Raw genomic sequence first — 14,785 nt, forward strand, 5'->3', positions numbered from 1 at the left:
GCCAATTGGGTAACCCTGACTAGTTCCTTTCCTTCTCCTTGCGGCTCTGCACATGCTCATTCTCTGCCTGGTCCACCCTTCCTCTACTTTGCTACTTGAAGATTAATTTAACTATCAGGCAGGCACCCCTTCCCTTAGGAAACACCCTGCTCTCCTGCCTCACCACGTAGGGATTGGAAGCTCCTCTTCTGCTTAGCTCTTATTAAACTGCACTAAGTGAGGCGGGAGAGTGGGGTGGTCAAATTTAGTTTGTACTAACAACCACCTAGAGAGCTTATTAAAAATGCAGATGCCTATATCTTACACCTAAAAATTCCAACTCAGTAGCTCTGAGGTGTGCATTCTAGAATGTGCATGTTCAACACCCCAAGCAATATTCTCAGGCAGGTGATTCTTGGAATTCCCTGTTGTTAGCTTTGTGCAGATAAAAGCCACTTCTACCCCTGTTTATGTTTCACAATAAATGTTGAATGAGTGAACAAATGAATGAACAAAGGAATGAATGAAATGACCTGTTTCCTCCTCCGTAAAACGATTAGTTTGGACTGGATGTTCTCTAAACTTTCTCTTAGTTACACTTCTCTTTATAAAGTTCAGGTTATTTTACCCGAGCTATTGTTTTCCCCAGCAGCTTTAATATCAGAACCATACACAATACACAAACATAAGCACATGAAACCACTAGGGTGACCTGCAGAAGAGGATTTAGTCCATGCTACAATTTAGCAAATGACCCAGAACTCATGAATACTCATTTTTAAACTATCAATTTTATCACAAGCTAGAGATACAAAGAGAAGCATACACGTGGGCCCATGTGAATTCAGTCTCATTCTCTGAATAGCTGAGAGTTGGCATTGTCCGGGCTGACAAACTCCCCAGTTTGGGGATTAGGGAGCCAGGCATTATGGGAAACCAGGGCCAGAAAAGGTGCTGGGGTGTTGAGCAGCCGTCCTGCTGAGTGGAGGGGGTACAGACCTTAGCATTTTCACAGTCCCAACTCTGCTCCAACCATTTCTCAGTGGAGTCTTTGAACACAAAACCCTGACTCTCCTCTCCCCGAGAACACCACAGGTTTTGAGAGGCAGCTCCAGCTTCTCACAAGAGCTAGGGCCTGAGAAAAATGAAGTCTCCCATTACTTATAACTTTTTAGCATTGCAGAGGAAAAGGTTGTTCTATGGCTGCCAAGATCCAGCAAATATTTGGTTAGCTTGGAAAGAATGGGTGCTCATTTTCCAATTCTTACAGATTTCTCTGTGCCCAGTTTCTTTTATTAAAAACCTCAAATCCAGAGATACAGTGGAATGGCACTCTAGGCTTTAAGCATTCATCTGTATCCCGGGGAGAACCCAGAATCTAAACAAAGAAAAGCTGGATCAATAGAACTCATGAATTTCCTCCAGGAACAGGGCCCAAAGTAGCAGCAGAATCAGTTAGGGGCTCCTAACTGTGGTTTTATTTGGGTGGATATTTATGGGAAAGGCCAGGGAGTGTTCTTTCTGTTGACTAGGGTCAGCACACTATGGCAAATGGGATAAATCCTTCCTACTGCCTCTGCTGTTTGTTTCTGCACTACCTGCGAATTAAGAATGGTTTTTATATTTCTAAATAGAAAAAAAAATCAAAATAAAGTATTTCATGATGTCTGAAAATTATAAGAAATTCAAATTTGTGTCCATAAATAAAGTTTTATTGGAACCCAGCCATACCCATGTGTTTGCTTGTTGCATATGGCTGTTTTTGAGCTACAATGACAGAGTAAAGTAGTTGACAGAGACCATAGGGCCTTCAAAGCTTAAAATATGTCCTATCTGGCTCTCTGCAGAAAAAGTTTGCAGACCCCTGGAGTAGGTGATGTGAGACTTGGCCTTTACTGGTTATTTGAACTGAAAACTATAAAACATATATGCTGTTAAATAATTATAAAGCAATCACCTGTATAGCCTAACATGTGAGTCAAGAAATAAAATACTGTTGATCAGGACCTCAGAGACCCCATGTGCCCTTTCTTCCTGAACAGACTTCATCAGACCTTTGTGATAACATCTTCCTCGTTCTTCTTTTTACTTCTACCCCTGCTAAACGCTATACAGTATTCCCCCCTTACCCACAGGGAGTATGTTGCAAGACCCCCAGAGGATGCTTGAAACCACAGATAGTACCAAACCCTATATATACTATGTGTTTTCTCTATACATACATACTTATCATAAAGTTTAATTTGTAAATTAGGCACAGTAAGAGATTAACAACTACTAACAAAATGGAACAATTATAACAATATACCGTAAGTTATATGAATGTGGTCTCTCTCAAAATATCTTATTGTTCTGTACTCACCCTTCTTCTTGTGATGATGTGAGATGATACAATACCTATGTGAAGAAATGAAGTGAGATGAATGACGTAGGCATTGCGACGGAGTGTTAGATTACTATGGACCTTCTGAGGATACGTAGCTAGCCTAGCACTTTGCAGCTTCTCTCTGGCACATCCAAATTGTTAGCATCACTACTCTTGAGCTTTGGAGTTGTTTTTAAGTAAAATAAGGGTCACTTGAACATAAGCACTGTGATACTGCAATAGTCAACGGATAACCAAGATGGCGGCTATGACTTGACCAACCGGAGGGAGTTTATATAGCGTGGAGATGCTGGCAACACAATGATTTGCCTCACAGCAGGACGGATCAAGATATCGCAAGATTTTATCACGCCACTCAGAGCATCAATTTAAAATGTAAACCTCCCCTCCCCCGCACCCTCATAGATGGCAGCTGAGGAAGGAAGCTCATTGTTTATTTCTGAAATTTTCCACTTATTTTCTGACCAGGGTTGACCGCCAGTAATTGAAATTATGGAAAGTACAACCTCAGATAAGGGGGGACTACTGTAATTGAATTTTGCTTGTTTTTGAACTGTTTATTAATAGAATAGCATTGTATATTTGCTTTTGTGTCTTGCTTCTTTCCTTCCACATCGTTTATAAGACTTGGCTCTGAGTTTTGCTTGTGGCTGTAGTTCTGTCCCTGCCTTTGCTACAATGGTATTCCACTGTATTGTTTTAACACAGTTCATTTATTCATTTTACTGTTGATGGACAGTTGGGTCATTTCCAGTTTTTGGTTATTGTGAATGGCGTTGCTATGAACATCTTGTATCTGAACCATAACTAACGTATGCAAGAGTCTCTGGAGAGAAGTGGAATTACTGGATTATAGGGTATGTCTATGTTCAACTCTACAATTAATGCCAAACTGTCCTCCAAAGAGGTTGGACCAGATAAACTCCAGCTGCCGCCTTTTAGGGAGCAGAGAAGCTTTGTGTCTTGGCGAGTCACCACCATTTCCATCTCTGAACCCTGAACCACACAGCTCTGCTACTCACCCCCCAGCATCCTGAAGAGACAGACAAGGTACAGAGGAGCCATCGTCCCTTTTGCTTTGTAGCTTTACTTAATGTAATTCTCAGGTCTTAAAAATTGGGTAGCCGGATGGCTCAGTTGGTTAGAGCATGAGCTCTGAACAACAGGGTTGCCAGTTCAATTCCCACATGGGCCAGTGAGCTGTACCCTCCACAACTAGACTGAAGACAATGAGCTGCCACTGAGCTTTCAGAGGGGCGACCGGATGGCTCAGCTGGTTAGAGCGTGAGCTCTCAACAAGTTTGCCTCCAAGGGATGGTGGGCTGCGCCCCCTACAACTAAAGATTGAAAACGGTGACTGGACTTGGAGCTGAGCTGCCCCTCCACAACTAGACTGAAGGACAATGACTTGGAGCTGATGGGCTCTGGAAAAAAACACACAATGTTCCCCAATATTCCCCAATTAAAAACAAATTTTTTTTTTAAAGAATTTTTTAAAAAATGTAGCAAGAACAGTCAATATTCTAAGAATGATCCTTGAGATAACGTGATCATCTTTTAGGTTTTTGTGCTTGGCTAACAGGCCAGCCAGGTGTGGCAGTATCCTGACCACCTTCTCCTCTCCCCTGTACCCCACAGATGGGAGCTGAGGAAGTAAAGTCATCACAGCCAGAGGGTCAGGTGGCTTTCTAAAGCCTACAAAGCGGACAGGGCAGGGATCAGGGAAATGGTAACTGCCCCTTTCTTTTTCAGGAAATCAGAGGACTTCAAATGTCAGGTATCAGCTCACTGGAAGCTGATGTTTGTGTCTTTCTCTCCAGGGTTTTAGAAAAACAGGGCAGAACATGCCCATTCCTGCAATGGCCAGCACGCTGAGACCCCATCACAGGGAGACCACGCACTAGAGGCATTTCTGAGGCATGATGTAGCACTACACTGAAAAGGCACAAATAAACCCCAAACCCTGGCACACATTTATCCAGTTTGTGAAGCGGATTAATAGAATAACCAATAAAACATGTATAAAAGCTTTAATTAAATCTGATGAAATAAAACTTCATGTTTTATTTATGGACACTCCCAACATGTAAAGGATTCAGGGACACATTCATTTTTATTGCCATTTCGTCCTCATATCTATAATTAAATCCAGGCTGCAGCTCTGGCCTAAAGCAATGCGGCATTTTAAAGCTGGCCTTGGACACTCCCTCCCCCACCCCATCTGCTTTTAATTATAATTGCCATCCCAATATGAAGGAGGCTGATGGTAAAACAAAACAAAATAAAACAAACAAACAAACAGTTGTTGCCATTGCGTTTTCAAATGACATGCTGAAGGAGGATTTCAGGCAGGTGGGCATATCCTCTATTTCCAGTTTTATTCTGTACCGAGTGCACAATCCCTTCATTTTACTTTTGACATAAAAAAAAGGACTTCATGAAACAAGACAAAATAACTTATGATTATATGAAACATAACTGTGACAAATCACAAAACTATACATATTAATAGAAAAAAAGTGTACCTAATTCTTTAAAAGATTTATGACAATAAGCACCAGATGTGCCCCTAGAGTAAAATCGGCCCCATATCCAGTATGATCTATGCAGTTCATTTCTCTACGTGAGTGTATATAACTATGTACAAGGGTCTGTGTGATTTATGGAAAACAGATTTCCACTCCCCCCCCCCAAAGTGCTTTATGTCAGCAACATTACACAGGATGCTCTGCTGTCTTTACAAAATAAATCTCTTCTTTTTTACACTCGCCATTTCTCCAATGAGTGTTTTTTTTTTTTGCTTTATCCATTGCAAAAAAAAAGAAAAAAAAAGTAACCGCAGAAATTCCATACCACCAACAAAAAGTGCCATTAAAAAATGCTGCTATCAAATGACATGGTCAAAGCAGTCACATAAAATACCAAATAATTAAATTGGACATTTACAATCACTATTCTCAATACTTCAAGGCAACTGAAAGTCAAGGTTCTTGGATAGGGGAGATGGAACATTTACCTCTGTGGCTGCATACTAACGTGCTTGACGGCTGGTAATGTAGAAGCAACAAAACACCAATACTCGGTTTTAGCAGTGGAAATTACGCTGTGATCCACTGAAGACCTTTTGTCCATTTTAGAGTCAATCACCTATGTAATTTGGGGGTGACATGAGTAAAAGGGACCTTACAGGACTGGAAATATTTAAATGATATTTAACAGCTGGTCAGAAGCTAAATTACAACTGACATTTTGATGCAGTCCCTTTAGGGAATTAAGACAATGCAGCAAATGAAATGTCTCTAGGCATACTGTTTTTTTTTTTCTTTTTAATGTAATAGGATAATTGTCTTTGGGGTGTGTGTTACTTTCACAAGCATCAGCTTTTTTTTTTTTTTTTTTTTTTAAATAGGGGAATGATAATCTCTGTTTGGATGTTTATGAAAATGGTTACATATCAAGACTGAAACGGCCAGGAAACAGAAGGGAAGGAATTTTTGCACATTCCATTTTTACTGCTACAAATATAATAATAAAAGCATATATAAATCTTGTGCCATGAGAAAGCAAGCAAGAAACAACTCTTATGGCCAGGTGAGATCCTGGAATCTAAGGACAGCATGAATAGTCTAGAAGGAACTTGAGCATCCTGCTGAGGCCTTAAGCCCTCACCTGCAGCCATCAGGAAACACTGAAGGGCATGTGAACTGGCTCTCAGCTCTCCATTGTAGGCAGCGCTGGGCCCTGCTTCCTGTGCGCTCCCTCTGCTAGCAGGAATGCCCTCCTCGGGGGCTGACCCAAATTCCTGTTGAGGAAGGAGGCTCTGCAAGTGCTGCTGCTCCCCAAGCTCCGGCTCCCTCCAGCCCCACTGAGGTAGGAGAGGGGCAAGGCCATAGTTAAGGCCATAATCAGGCCAGAGACTGACACAGGAGCATTTCCTCCAGCCAGAGGGAGATGACATCCATGGTTTCTGAGGTTCAGCTTCTGGCTTTGTCCTCCTTCCTCCTTTAAATTATATAAAGCCATAAGGCAGCACTGACAATATCAGCTGCAATAACCATCTTGCATTTTCATCTTTTTCCTCCTCATCACACAAATAAAATGTATTCTGAGTTCCCCATAAAGACGTCAGTATTTAGCAATGGATAGAGTGTCTCTCTAAAGATACCAGAGCTTTCCTTTCTCTCCCGAGTGTGACAAAGACCCCCGGAGTAATGCCAGTGTTAGCACGCGTAGAGTCTTGCTTAGGCCAAGTGACACGAGTCTCAGTCTGCAAGAAGGATGGTGGTTTACTTGCAGTCTGAGAGCTCACTTGGAAAGGAAGCCTGATGTGCTCCCTTTCGTAAAGCAGAGCAGATTTCTGTAGTGAATAACTCGTCTCTTTTGCAGACTTGGGCGTCTGGGAGATGGCTTTTCTCAGATCAGAGCTCAATAGACAGAGAAACTAGACTGACTGAGTGCACTGTACAAATGGACCTCATACTTGGTTCTTTATTCACCTTACTGTACCACACGTTTGAATGGAGTCCAGAATCAGGCAGCATACGACTGACTGTGTAGCCAGACTGAAGGACCCATCTGTCAGGATACAAACTGTCACCGGATCCCAAATCTGACACCAAGCTGTTTAATTGTCTTGTTGAAGATTATAATTATTTGTTTGACAAATACCATTGTTTCATTTTTGCTCAGAAAACATTTTTAAAGAGAGAAAAGAAAGCGTGAAATGTAACAGTACTGGAATGTCAGAATTTACTGGGTGTCTTTGGGGTTTGGTTAATTTTTACATAGCCTGGGCCGACTCAGGGTCCTTTTAATAGCTTTGTCTAGGTGCCACAGAAAATGGCTTCCTCTTCAGGCTTGATAGCAAGTGGTCAAGTGGTCTGTAAAAATCCCAGGCCCTCAAACCAGAAAAACGTTCAGGAAAAAACGTTGCCTTCTTCTGCCCATCTTTTTAGAACTGTTTCCTCTACCTGCCTTAGGTCGGACCTTCGTAAGAGCTGATGGACAGAATATGGTGGGTGGTGGGCATCTGTGAACTATAGTCAAGAAGAGGGTGAATACAATGCCAAAAAAGAAACCAAGAAAGGAGAGAGAGAGAGAGAGAGAGAGAGAGAGAGAGAGAGAGAGAGAGAGAGAAAGGAAGAGACAGATAGACAGATGAATGGATATCCTGAGGAAGGTGAGCAGAGGCTGTGCAAAATAACTGGACATAGGGCATCTCTAGTTCGGTTTTCCAAGAGAACCCAGGAACACAACTCAGTGTGTCCCTGTGCTATCATCTAGCACGTCTCTGGGCAGAGTGTCAGAGTGGAAGCAATGAGTGAACTAGTCAAGTGACCTTTGCTTTGAATAAGGTCTTTGAGGTGGAGTCGCTGAACAGTTAACCTTCTAGGGTTCCTGCTACAGCACTGGGAAGGGGGCGTACCCACCCCCTTACCCTCAGGTAGCCTTTGCTATATGCAAAACTAACATTCCAGGAGTGCTCACAGGTGCTGCCAGGTGGGGCCAGGCAGAGCTACAGCTGTGGCAAAATGTATGTAGCTGGGGTGATTACAATAATTATTTCCATCCAAAGAACAGACTTCTAAATATTTTTTTCCTTTTAAAGTAGCTGTAAATAACGAGTCTTTAAAATGAAAGAAGTATGATAAGTTTCTGGAATATAAAACAAGTTGTAGTGCCTTTCATGGGACTGTGCTCAACAGAACCTTCTTACTTTGCTTTTGGAGAAACACTGAAAAGCAACTGGTTAGCACGGGGATATCTAAGAGGAGAGAGAGACAGCCAGCCACTGGAACGCCAGGCCAGTGCCGGAAACCTGGGACGTCTCCAAGAGCGGAGCCCACGCTGTGCCGTGGACCTGGATTTCTCTTGTTGTGCTTGGCCTGGCATCGGCCAGCAGTAGGATGAGCACGGAGCAAGGCAGTTCCCTGGGCTTCTGGCAATTTGCGTTGTCCTTCCCTACTTGGGAGTCTTCAGCCAGGGTGATCCCCAAACTACATTTTCACATGCACATCACTTCATCGGTGTCCTTTGAGGGTTGACAGCCAGGAAGTAACAGGTATCCGGTACAGTGAGTCTAAATTCCCTTTGCAATGACAGTCCTGGTGACCAGCAAATCCAGAGAGGAAAAGGAGCAACTGCAAACACTCCTGCCAGGCCCAGCTCTGACTGTCCATTCCTGCCCTCCAAAGACACGTCTGGGACTTTGTAGGTTCCGCTGATTTGGTTGACATCCTTCTCATGCAGTCTTTTGAGAGCATGAACACAAAACCTGACAAGCGACAAAAAGGTCCTGGATGCCAGTGGTAGTGGAAACCAGGGGAGCCTTTAGCCTTCAGTATAGACAGAGCTGAGCTGGCTAGGACAGCGGTCCACAGCACTGATTTGCAAGAAGGTGGTGTCTTCAGGTCCACTGCGAAGAGACTCTCCGAAGAGGCTTGAAGAACCTGAAGGCAAATCATACACTAGAAGAGAAAGAACACACAGGTTAACTCCTGCCTTGCCACACCCACGGTGGGTGCAGGGAGGCAACTGTGCTGGCGTAGGCCCTTAGCAGCTCTCTATCCTCAAGCACTTAGTGAAGAGGAAGCTGAGCTGCGGGCAGATGGCCAAAATAAGTCTTGGCACAAAATACGGACTGAGCATTTGTAAAAGTGAAGTGTTCTAGGGAAGGGTGAGAGTGGTCTCAAAAAGGAGGTGATATTAAAGTTGAGTTGTAAAGAAGGATGGGATTCTTACAGATGGAGAGGCTACAAAAAGGAGCATCCCAGGGACAGAGAGGGAGGGGCATATGGGGCCAAGTGTGATGACAAAGCTCAGGTGCAGAGCATGTAGGGAGATGCAGGGAGAGTCTGAGCAGGCCCAACTCAGGGAGCTTTGGATATCATGCTGAGAAGAGCACATTGTATTCTCTAGGCAACTGGAAACAGGTATTTGAGCAGAAAAGTCACTTATTTTATCCCTCATTTTTGGAAGACATTGGTTATGGGAGCATGGAAGGCAGAACGGTAAAGATAAGGAGTTGACTTAGAGAGACTTGTTGGGAGGCTGTTTGTTTCCACAGTCTGGGAGCGACGTGATGGCCCCTGGACTAGGGTCAGGTAAGTGGGGTTGGAGAGGAAGGTGAAGAGGAGAGAGATTTCAGAGGTAGATTCAACAGGATTTGATGTGGTCACGTGCTGGGTCAAGTCTAGTCCAGTGGGTCACGGGAAACCCACCTGGTCTCTCCTGTCAGTCTGCCCAAGCTTCTAAGTCACAAACACCAACACACCTGTAATGCCCGAGTGAGTTGAGAAGGCTCTGTGGAAAACATCAAAGCCAGCCTGGCCCATGGATGTGGGGACCAGGTAGTCCTCGAAGGAAGGAACCACACTGCAGGAACTGCTGGGCGGCATGGATCTCTGGGAATCAGGGTAATGTGGGGGGCAGAATGTCTGCAGCTGCCCATAAAATCCTGAAATGTAAGCACAGCATTGAGCTATTGTGAAGCACAACTTCCAAAGATCACTCCAACCCAGCTAGACCCTCACTCAGCCTAGCTTCATATGACAAAATGCCCATAACTCTTAAGCTATCCTGTAAAACCTCTTATCAACCATTTGGAATGCACCATTTGGCCAGAAGCTCTTCCACCTCCAGGGGCTCTCAAAGTTTGTTGACTTAGGACATTTTTATTCCTAGTCTGGTACCTGAAGTTGAAGGTGTTCTTACTTTCGTAGACTCTCCAAAGAGTTTTAGACACTGAAGGCCTGACCTTCAGAGGACACTCCTACCCAGGTTCTCCCACTAGATTTTGAATGCATCTTCCTTCATTTCCTTTATCCTATATTCTATTCTGTTTTTCACATTTGGTAAAAAACTGAAGAATGCTTTTTTTTTTTTTTTTAAAGGCAACATTCATCTGTCTTTCTAACAGGCAGATTCATAGATGTTTACATAACATCTTCCTCATTATTTTGAACAGGTACATAAGTATCCCATGGTTGGATCACTACAATTTTTTCAACTATGATTGTTGATCTTTGCGATGCATGGTAAAACTGGAAGTGAACAAATAGTATAATTAAGAAACAGGAGGAAAAGTTTCTTAATAATTTGAAAATAATCATCAACATTTTCCTAATCATGTTTCATTTATTTCTTTCAATTATCTTTTTCTCATTTAATTGAGTTTTCCTTGGGATCCTATGTGGTCCTTTTCTATAATCCTCCACACCTTCCTTTGTCTTTTTCCTTCTTGCCTCATAATAAATTTAAGCCAACAGATTACTTTCTTGGAGTACAATATGCTTTATAAAATATAATAATGACATCTTTATTTGGTACTTTATTGAAGGGAGAGTTGTGGCTCTGCCACAAACTCTCTCCATTTCAATGCATCTGTTTCCTCAACTGTAAAACGTGACTGTCACTGTCTATGTTACTGGGCTATTGTGAATTTTACGTGAGTCATGGGAGAAGAACATCTACATATAACATTTTTAAGTGCTTTATAAATGTCAGTTATTATTGATATCACGACTTTGTTTCTGGTGAGAAAAAATGAAGGAATTAGTAGAGGAAGTGCCCCAGGGTTCCTTCCACAAACATTCAACGATGGAGAACATTGAACTGATCTAGGAACTTTGGGCCCTCGTGCTGTGTGCCTTCCTCCACGAAAACGGCCTCTTCTTAAGAGGCATATGTCTGGTTAAAGAAACTTGAGCTATCAACAGAGAGGAGAGGTGGTATCTGGAATGTTTTTTTTTAACTCTCTAAATACAAGCAGGGTGCACTGACATATCCAGCCTACTATGCTAACAACTCTTCTCAGTGCTGATTGGTACCCTGAAGTATAACTGCTTATATTCTCCTTGGCTGGGAGGCCTGTTCTATGGTTATTAGGAACATCACCCAAGAATAGGTGCTGAACTGCTCATAAAGACACAGGCTGGCCCTCTGGGAGCTTACGATCCAAGCCAGAGGGATCAATGCAGATTTATGCACAGGACACACTCATTGTAGAAAACAAAATAGTAACATCCTTTATAAGCAGGCAGTTGTATATATAGAATCAAGAAAAAAAATCCATGTAAGGTTTGGGGGGAACATCAAATACATGTTAGTAGTACAGACTGGGAAAATACCTAAAGAAATTCCGTGTCAAGGCAGGAGAAGAAAGAATGGAAAATTGGCTCTTCTCTTTCTTATACTCAAAGGCTTCTACATACTCTCAATAGACAAATGGGCAAAGGATCCAAGCAGACGTCTCAAAGACCCATATAATTGAGCAACCAATATGGACAAACTGCCAATCCTCTAGCCATCAAAAAAAATAAAAGTCAAGATATTGACAAAATACCATATCCTACCTATCACATTAGTAAAGATTTCCAAAAATCATTCTCAATGCTGAAGTGAGACTGGTGAAGAAGTTACTTCTGCACAGTGTTGCAGACGTGGCAAAAGAGTATACGCCCTTTGGAAAACAATTGGACAAGCTTTATCTAGAATCCTAAAAGTGTTCATACTCTTGGACATGGGAATTTTACTTATGAGCACGTATAATAAAAACACATTCCAAAGAACAGAAGAAATTCTGAACAGTCATCACAGAGCTAGCTGTCATAAGAGAAAACTGAAGAGTCAAAATGGTAACTATGAGAATGGTTAAGCAAACAGTGGTACACTTACATGAGACTATTAAGTACCCATTAAAACAATATTCATTAGGAATTTTTAACAGTGTGGAAAGACTATTATAGGGTACGGTTGAAAAAAACCCCGATACGAAACTGAATATGGAGACTAGGCTCATTTAGTCTCTGTGTAGGAAGGTTGTGAGGCAACATATCTATAGCTGTCTTTGGGTTTCTTTTCTTTTTTTTTCTTTTTTGGCTTTGTATTTTTCTGAATTTTAACAGTGGTGAAGAACAAGTACTCTGGAGCCAGACTTCCTGGGTTCAAATCCTAGCTCAACTACTTAGTAATTGTGTAGTCTTGGTGAACTACTAAGCCTCTTGCTGTGTTTTTGTTTTCTAATTTGTAAAATGGGGTTAAAAGTACTACCTGTCGCTCTTTAATTATGAAAATTAAGTGAATTAATATTTATATGGTATATAATCTAACCTAATGATATAATTAATTATATAAATAATAATTATGTAATACGCATTTTAATAATGCAATTTATATTACATACATGTGTTTGTTAAATAAGGAAAATAAAAAAGTACAATTACTTCACAATAATGTAGCTCTCAAAAATAAAATGATGTTTATTAAGAGAAATAAAGTTTTCAAAAAGGCAGTAGGTCCTTCAGTGATAACCTAATGTAAGAATGAACAAAGCAGTGGGCACGTGGCTCTCTTACAGTTCCCAGGTGGAATCCTCTGGAAAGTTCTTGGGGACCTGAGCCATAGACCTCTTGCCCATGTCGGTTCCTAGATCCTGCACTAATTGACACATGTCCTGATTTCTTCACTCACCCAGTGCAGGCTCAAAACAGCAATAAGTTTGGGTGGTTTGAAGGACCTATAATGTGCAGCCTCGTGGTTTGAGAGGTTCCTCGAATTGATCATAACTTTGGGTACCTGTGGGTACCTGGTGGCCAAGCACATGTGATCATGGCATACTCATCAGGAAAAAAACATTACCGTGAACCATCATGGTTGGTTTATTAGAATGTAATGTCTCCTCACTGAGCAACATAGGCAATATTTCCTATTTACCCCTATGCTTGCTCTATTCAAATTTGTCACCAATAAATTCCCTGATAGCATTCCTCAGTGTAGTATTACCCTTCCAAGAAGAGAAGACATTTTTCACTAAACTCCCACATCTCCCCAAATAGGAACATTAATCATTCAGGTGTGTCAGGTACAGTGATAGAGACTTTCACTGGCCTTTTGTGAAAAACAATTCATTCTCTCTTCTCTATCTTCTCTCATGCTTCTAATAGAGAGCAGAAATGTCATATGGCTTCAATCTACATCTGAGTGTTGTGATGTGTAAAAGTAGAAAAGGTTTGTGATGCAGTGATATACACCCAGTGAAGGAAATATTAAACTCAATTTTCTGGGCTCCATTTCCCAGTTTCTCTTGTCCGTCTAGATCTGAGTGAGAGGGCAGAGTGGACTGTAATTCCTGCCTCTGGGTGTCTTGGCTGACATGACAAACCGTTGAAACCAGAACGGCCCCGCAAGCATGTTTTATCACTCTCACAGCCAACTAAGGGAAAGAAAATCCTCTTTATTAAATCCCTCCCTCCAAGACGCCAGTTACGAGAGATGCCAAACACACCGGTGTGGATGACTGTGGTCACTCAAATCAAAGAGCTTTAACATATCCTCTTCCCAGTGCTATTTCCATAAACCTAATGAAATTTTTAAAAATTCCATTAGGGTCTTGCCACACACACAAACCCAGAGAAAGCCTAACTCATTTTTTGATGAATGGCTTCTGTATTCCAGCTGTTGGATTGCACATAGTAAATTTGGAAGGAACTCTACCTCTCGAACCCAAAGCAAAATGAGGCAAGATGTTAACACATTTTGTGAGCATAAAACATAAGAGCGATGGCAAGGTCAGCCAATCTGTCAGTCAGTCAGCGGTAGTTATCAAGTGCTGGTCAAAGTGATGTTGGAGAGACCAAAGAAACCGGAGGTGATACCTTGTCCCTGAGGATGGATAATGCAGTTGGAGCGAGAACACATACGTTTATGATAGCGTAGGAATGCACACATAAATTTATGTTGGTCATAAATGTTCGTTGTCCCATTTAGTTGTAAAATCACCCCTCCCCCATTTTAGAAGTCATTTTACTTCCAAGAGAGGGAGTAGGGTTGGGTAGGGGCGGAGAGGAATTTGCACATAAACTGATTCTACCCAAGTTGCAGCTCCTGAACAGTTAAGGAAAATCATTCTCCCTCTTGTCAATTTTGGGAAGTTTCTATTCCTTCTAAAAACAAACCTGCTTGTCTAATTATAAAAAGTATTTGGAATTAATTATACCAACTAGAAAAATGTACAACAGTATAAACAAAGAAAGGACAAATGATCTTTATTTCCACAATTCAGATCTGGCCGGATATATACATACACACAAAATGGAAATGTTACACATATTGTTTTGTACCCTGTGTTCTCCCCTAATAAATATCATCTACAAGCTTCACATTCTATTATTCTTAAAATCCCCTCTTCTTTACTTTGTCACATGGGATTCACGGATGTCTCTGTGATGAAAGGAATTCAGCTGCTAATGGTAAAGCAGCCCCATGAATGTGGGTGTGGATTTCCTTGCGGAAGTGGAAGGGGAGTGGGGGTGGCTACAGGAGAAGGAACTGTATGACTCCGATAACAGAAAGGTAGTCTCCAGGGCAGCATCACGCAATAGAACTTTCTGTGTTTATGGAAATGATCTATAGCTCGCTGTC

At 41.8% G+C, this 14,785-nt stretch overlaps 1 protein-coding gene across 4 annotated transcripts in view; it reads right to left on the reverse strand.

Annotated features, from left to right (window-relative positions):
- Positions 1-4,378: 4,378 nt before the first annotated feature.
- The window catches only part of GLIS3 (GLIS family zinc finger 3), a 471,393-nt gene continuing 460,986 nt past the window's right edge, over positions 4,379-14,785 (reverse strand). For all 4 annotated transcript variants that reach the window (XM_074330482.2, XM_074330483.2, XM_019729930.3 and 1 more), the window contains 2 exons: positions 9,639-9,821; positions 4,379-8,832 (listed from right to left, as the gene is read on the reverse strand). In XM_074330482.2, coding sequence (XP_074186583.2) covers positions 8,696-8,832; positions 9,639-9,821 — 320 coding nt within the window. In that variant the 3' untranslated portion in view covers positions 4,379-8,695. The remainder of the gene's footprint in view (positions 8,833-9,638; positions 9,822-14,785) is intronic.

Source organism: Rhinolophus sinicus, chromosome 16 (assembly GCF_057876585.1).
Source record: "Rhinolophus sinicus isolate RSI-liver-muscle chromosome 16, RSI-T2T, whole genome shotgun sequence".
In the NCBI taxonomy this organism is placed as follows: Eukaryota; Metazoa; Chordata; class Mammalia; order Chiroptera; family Rhinolophidae; genus Rhinolophus; species Rhinolophus sinicus.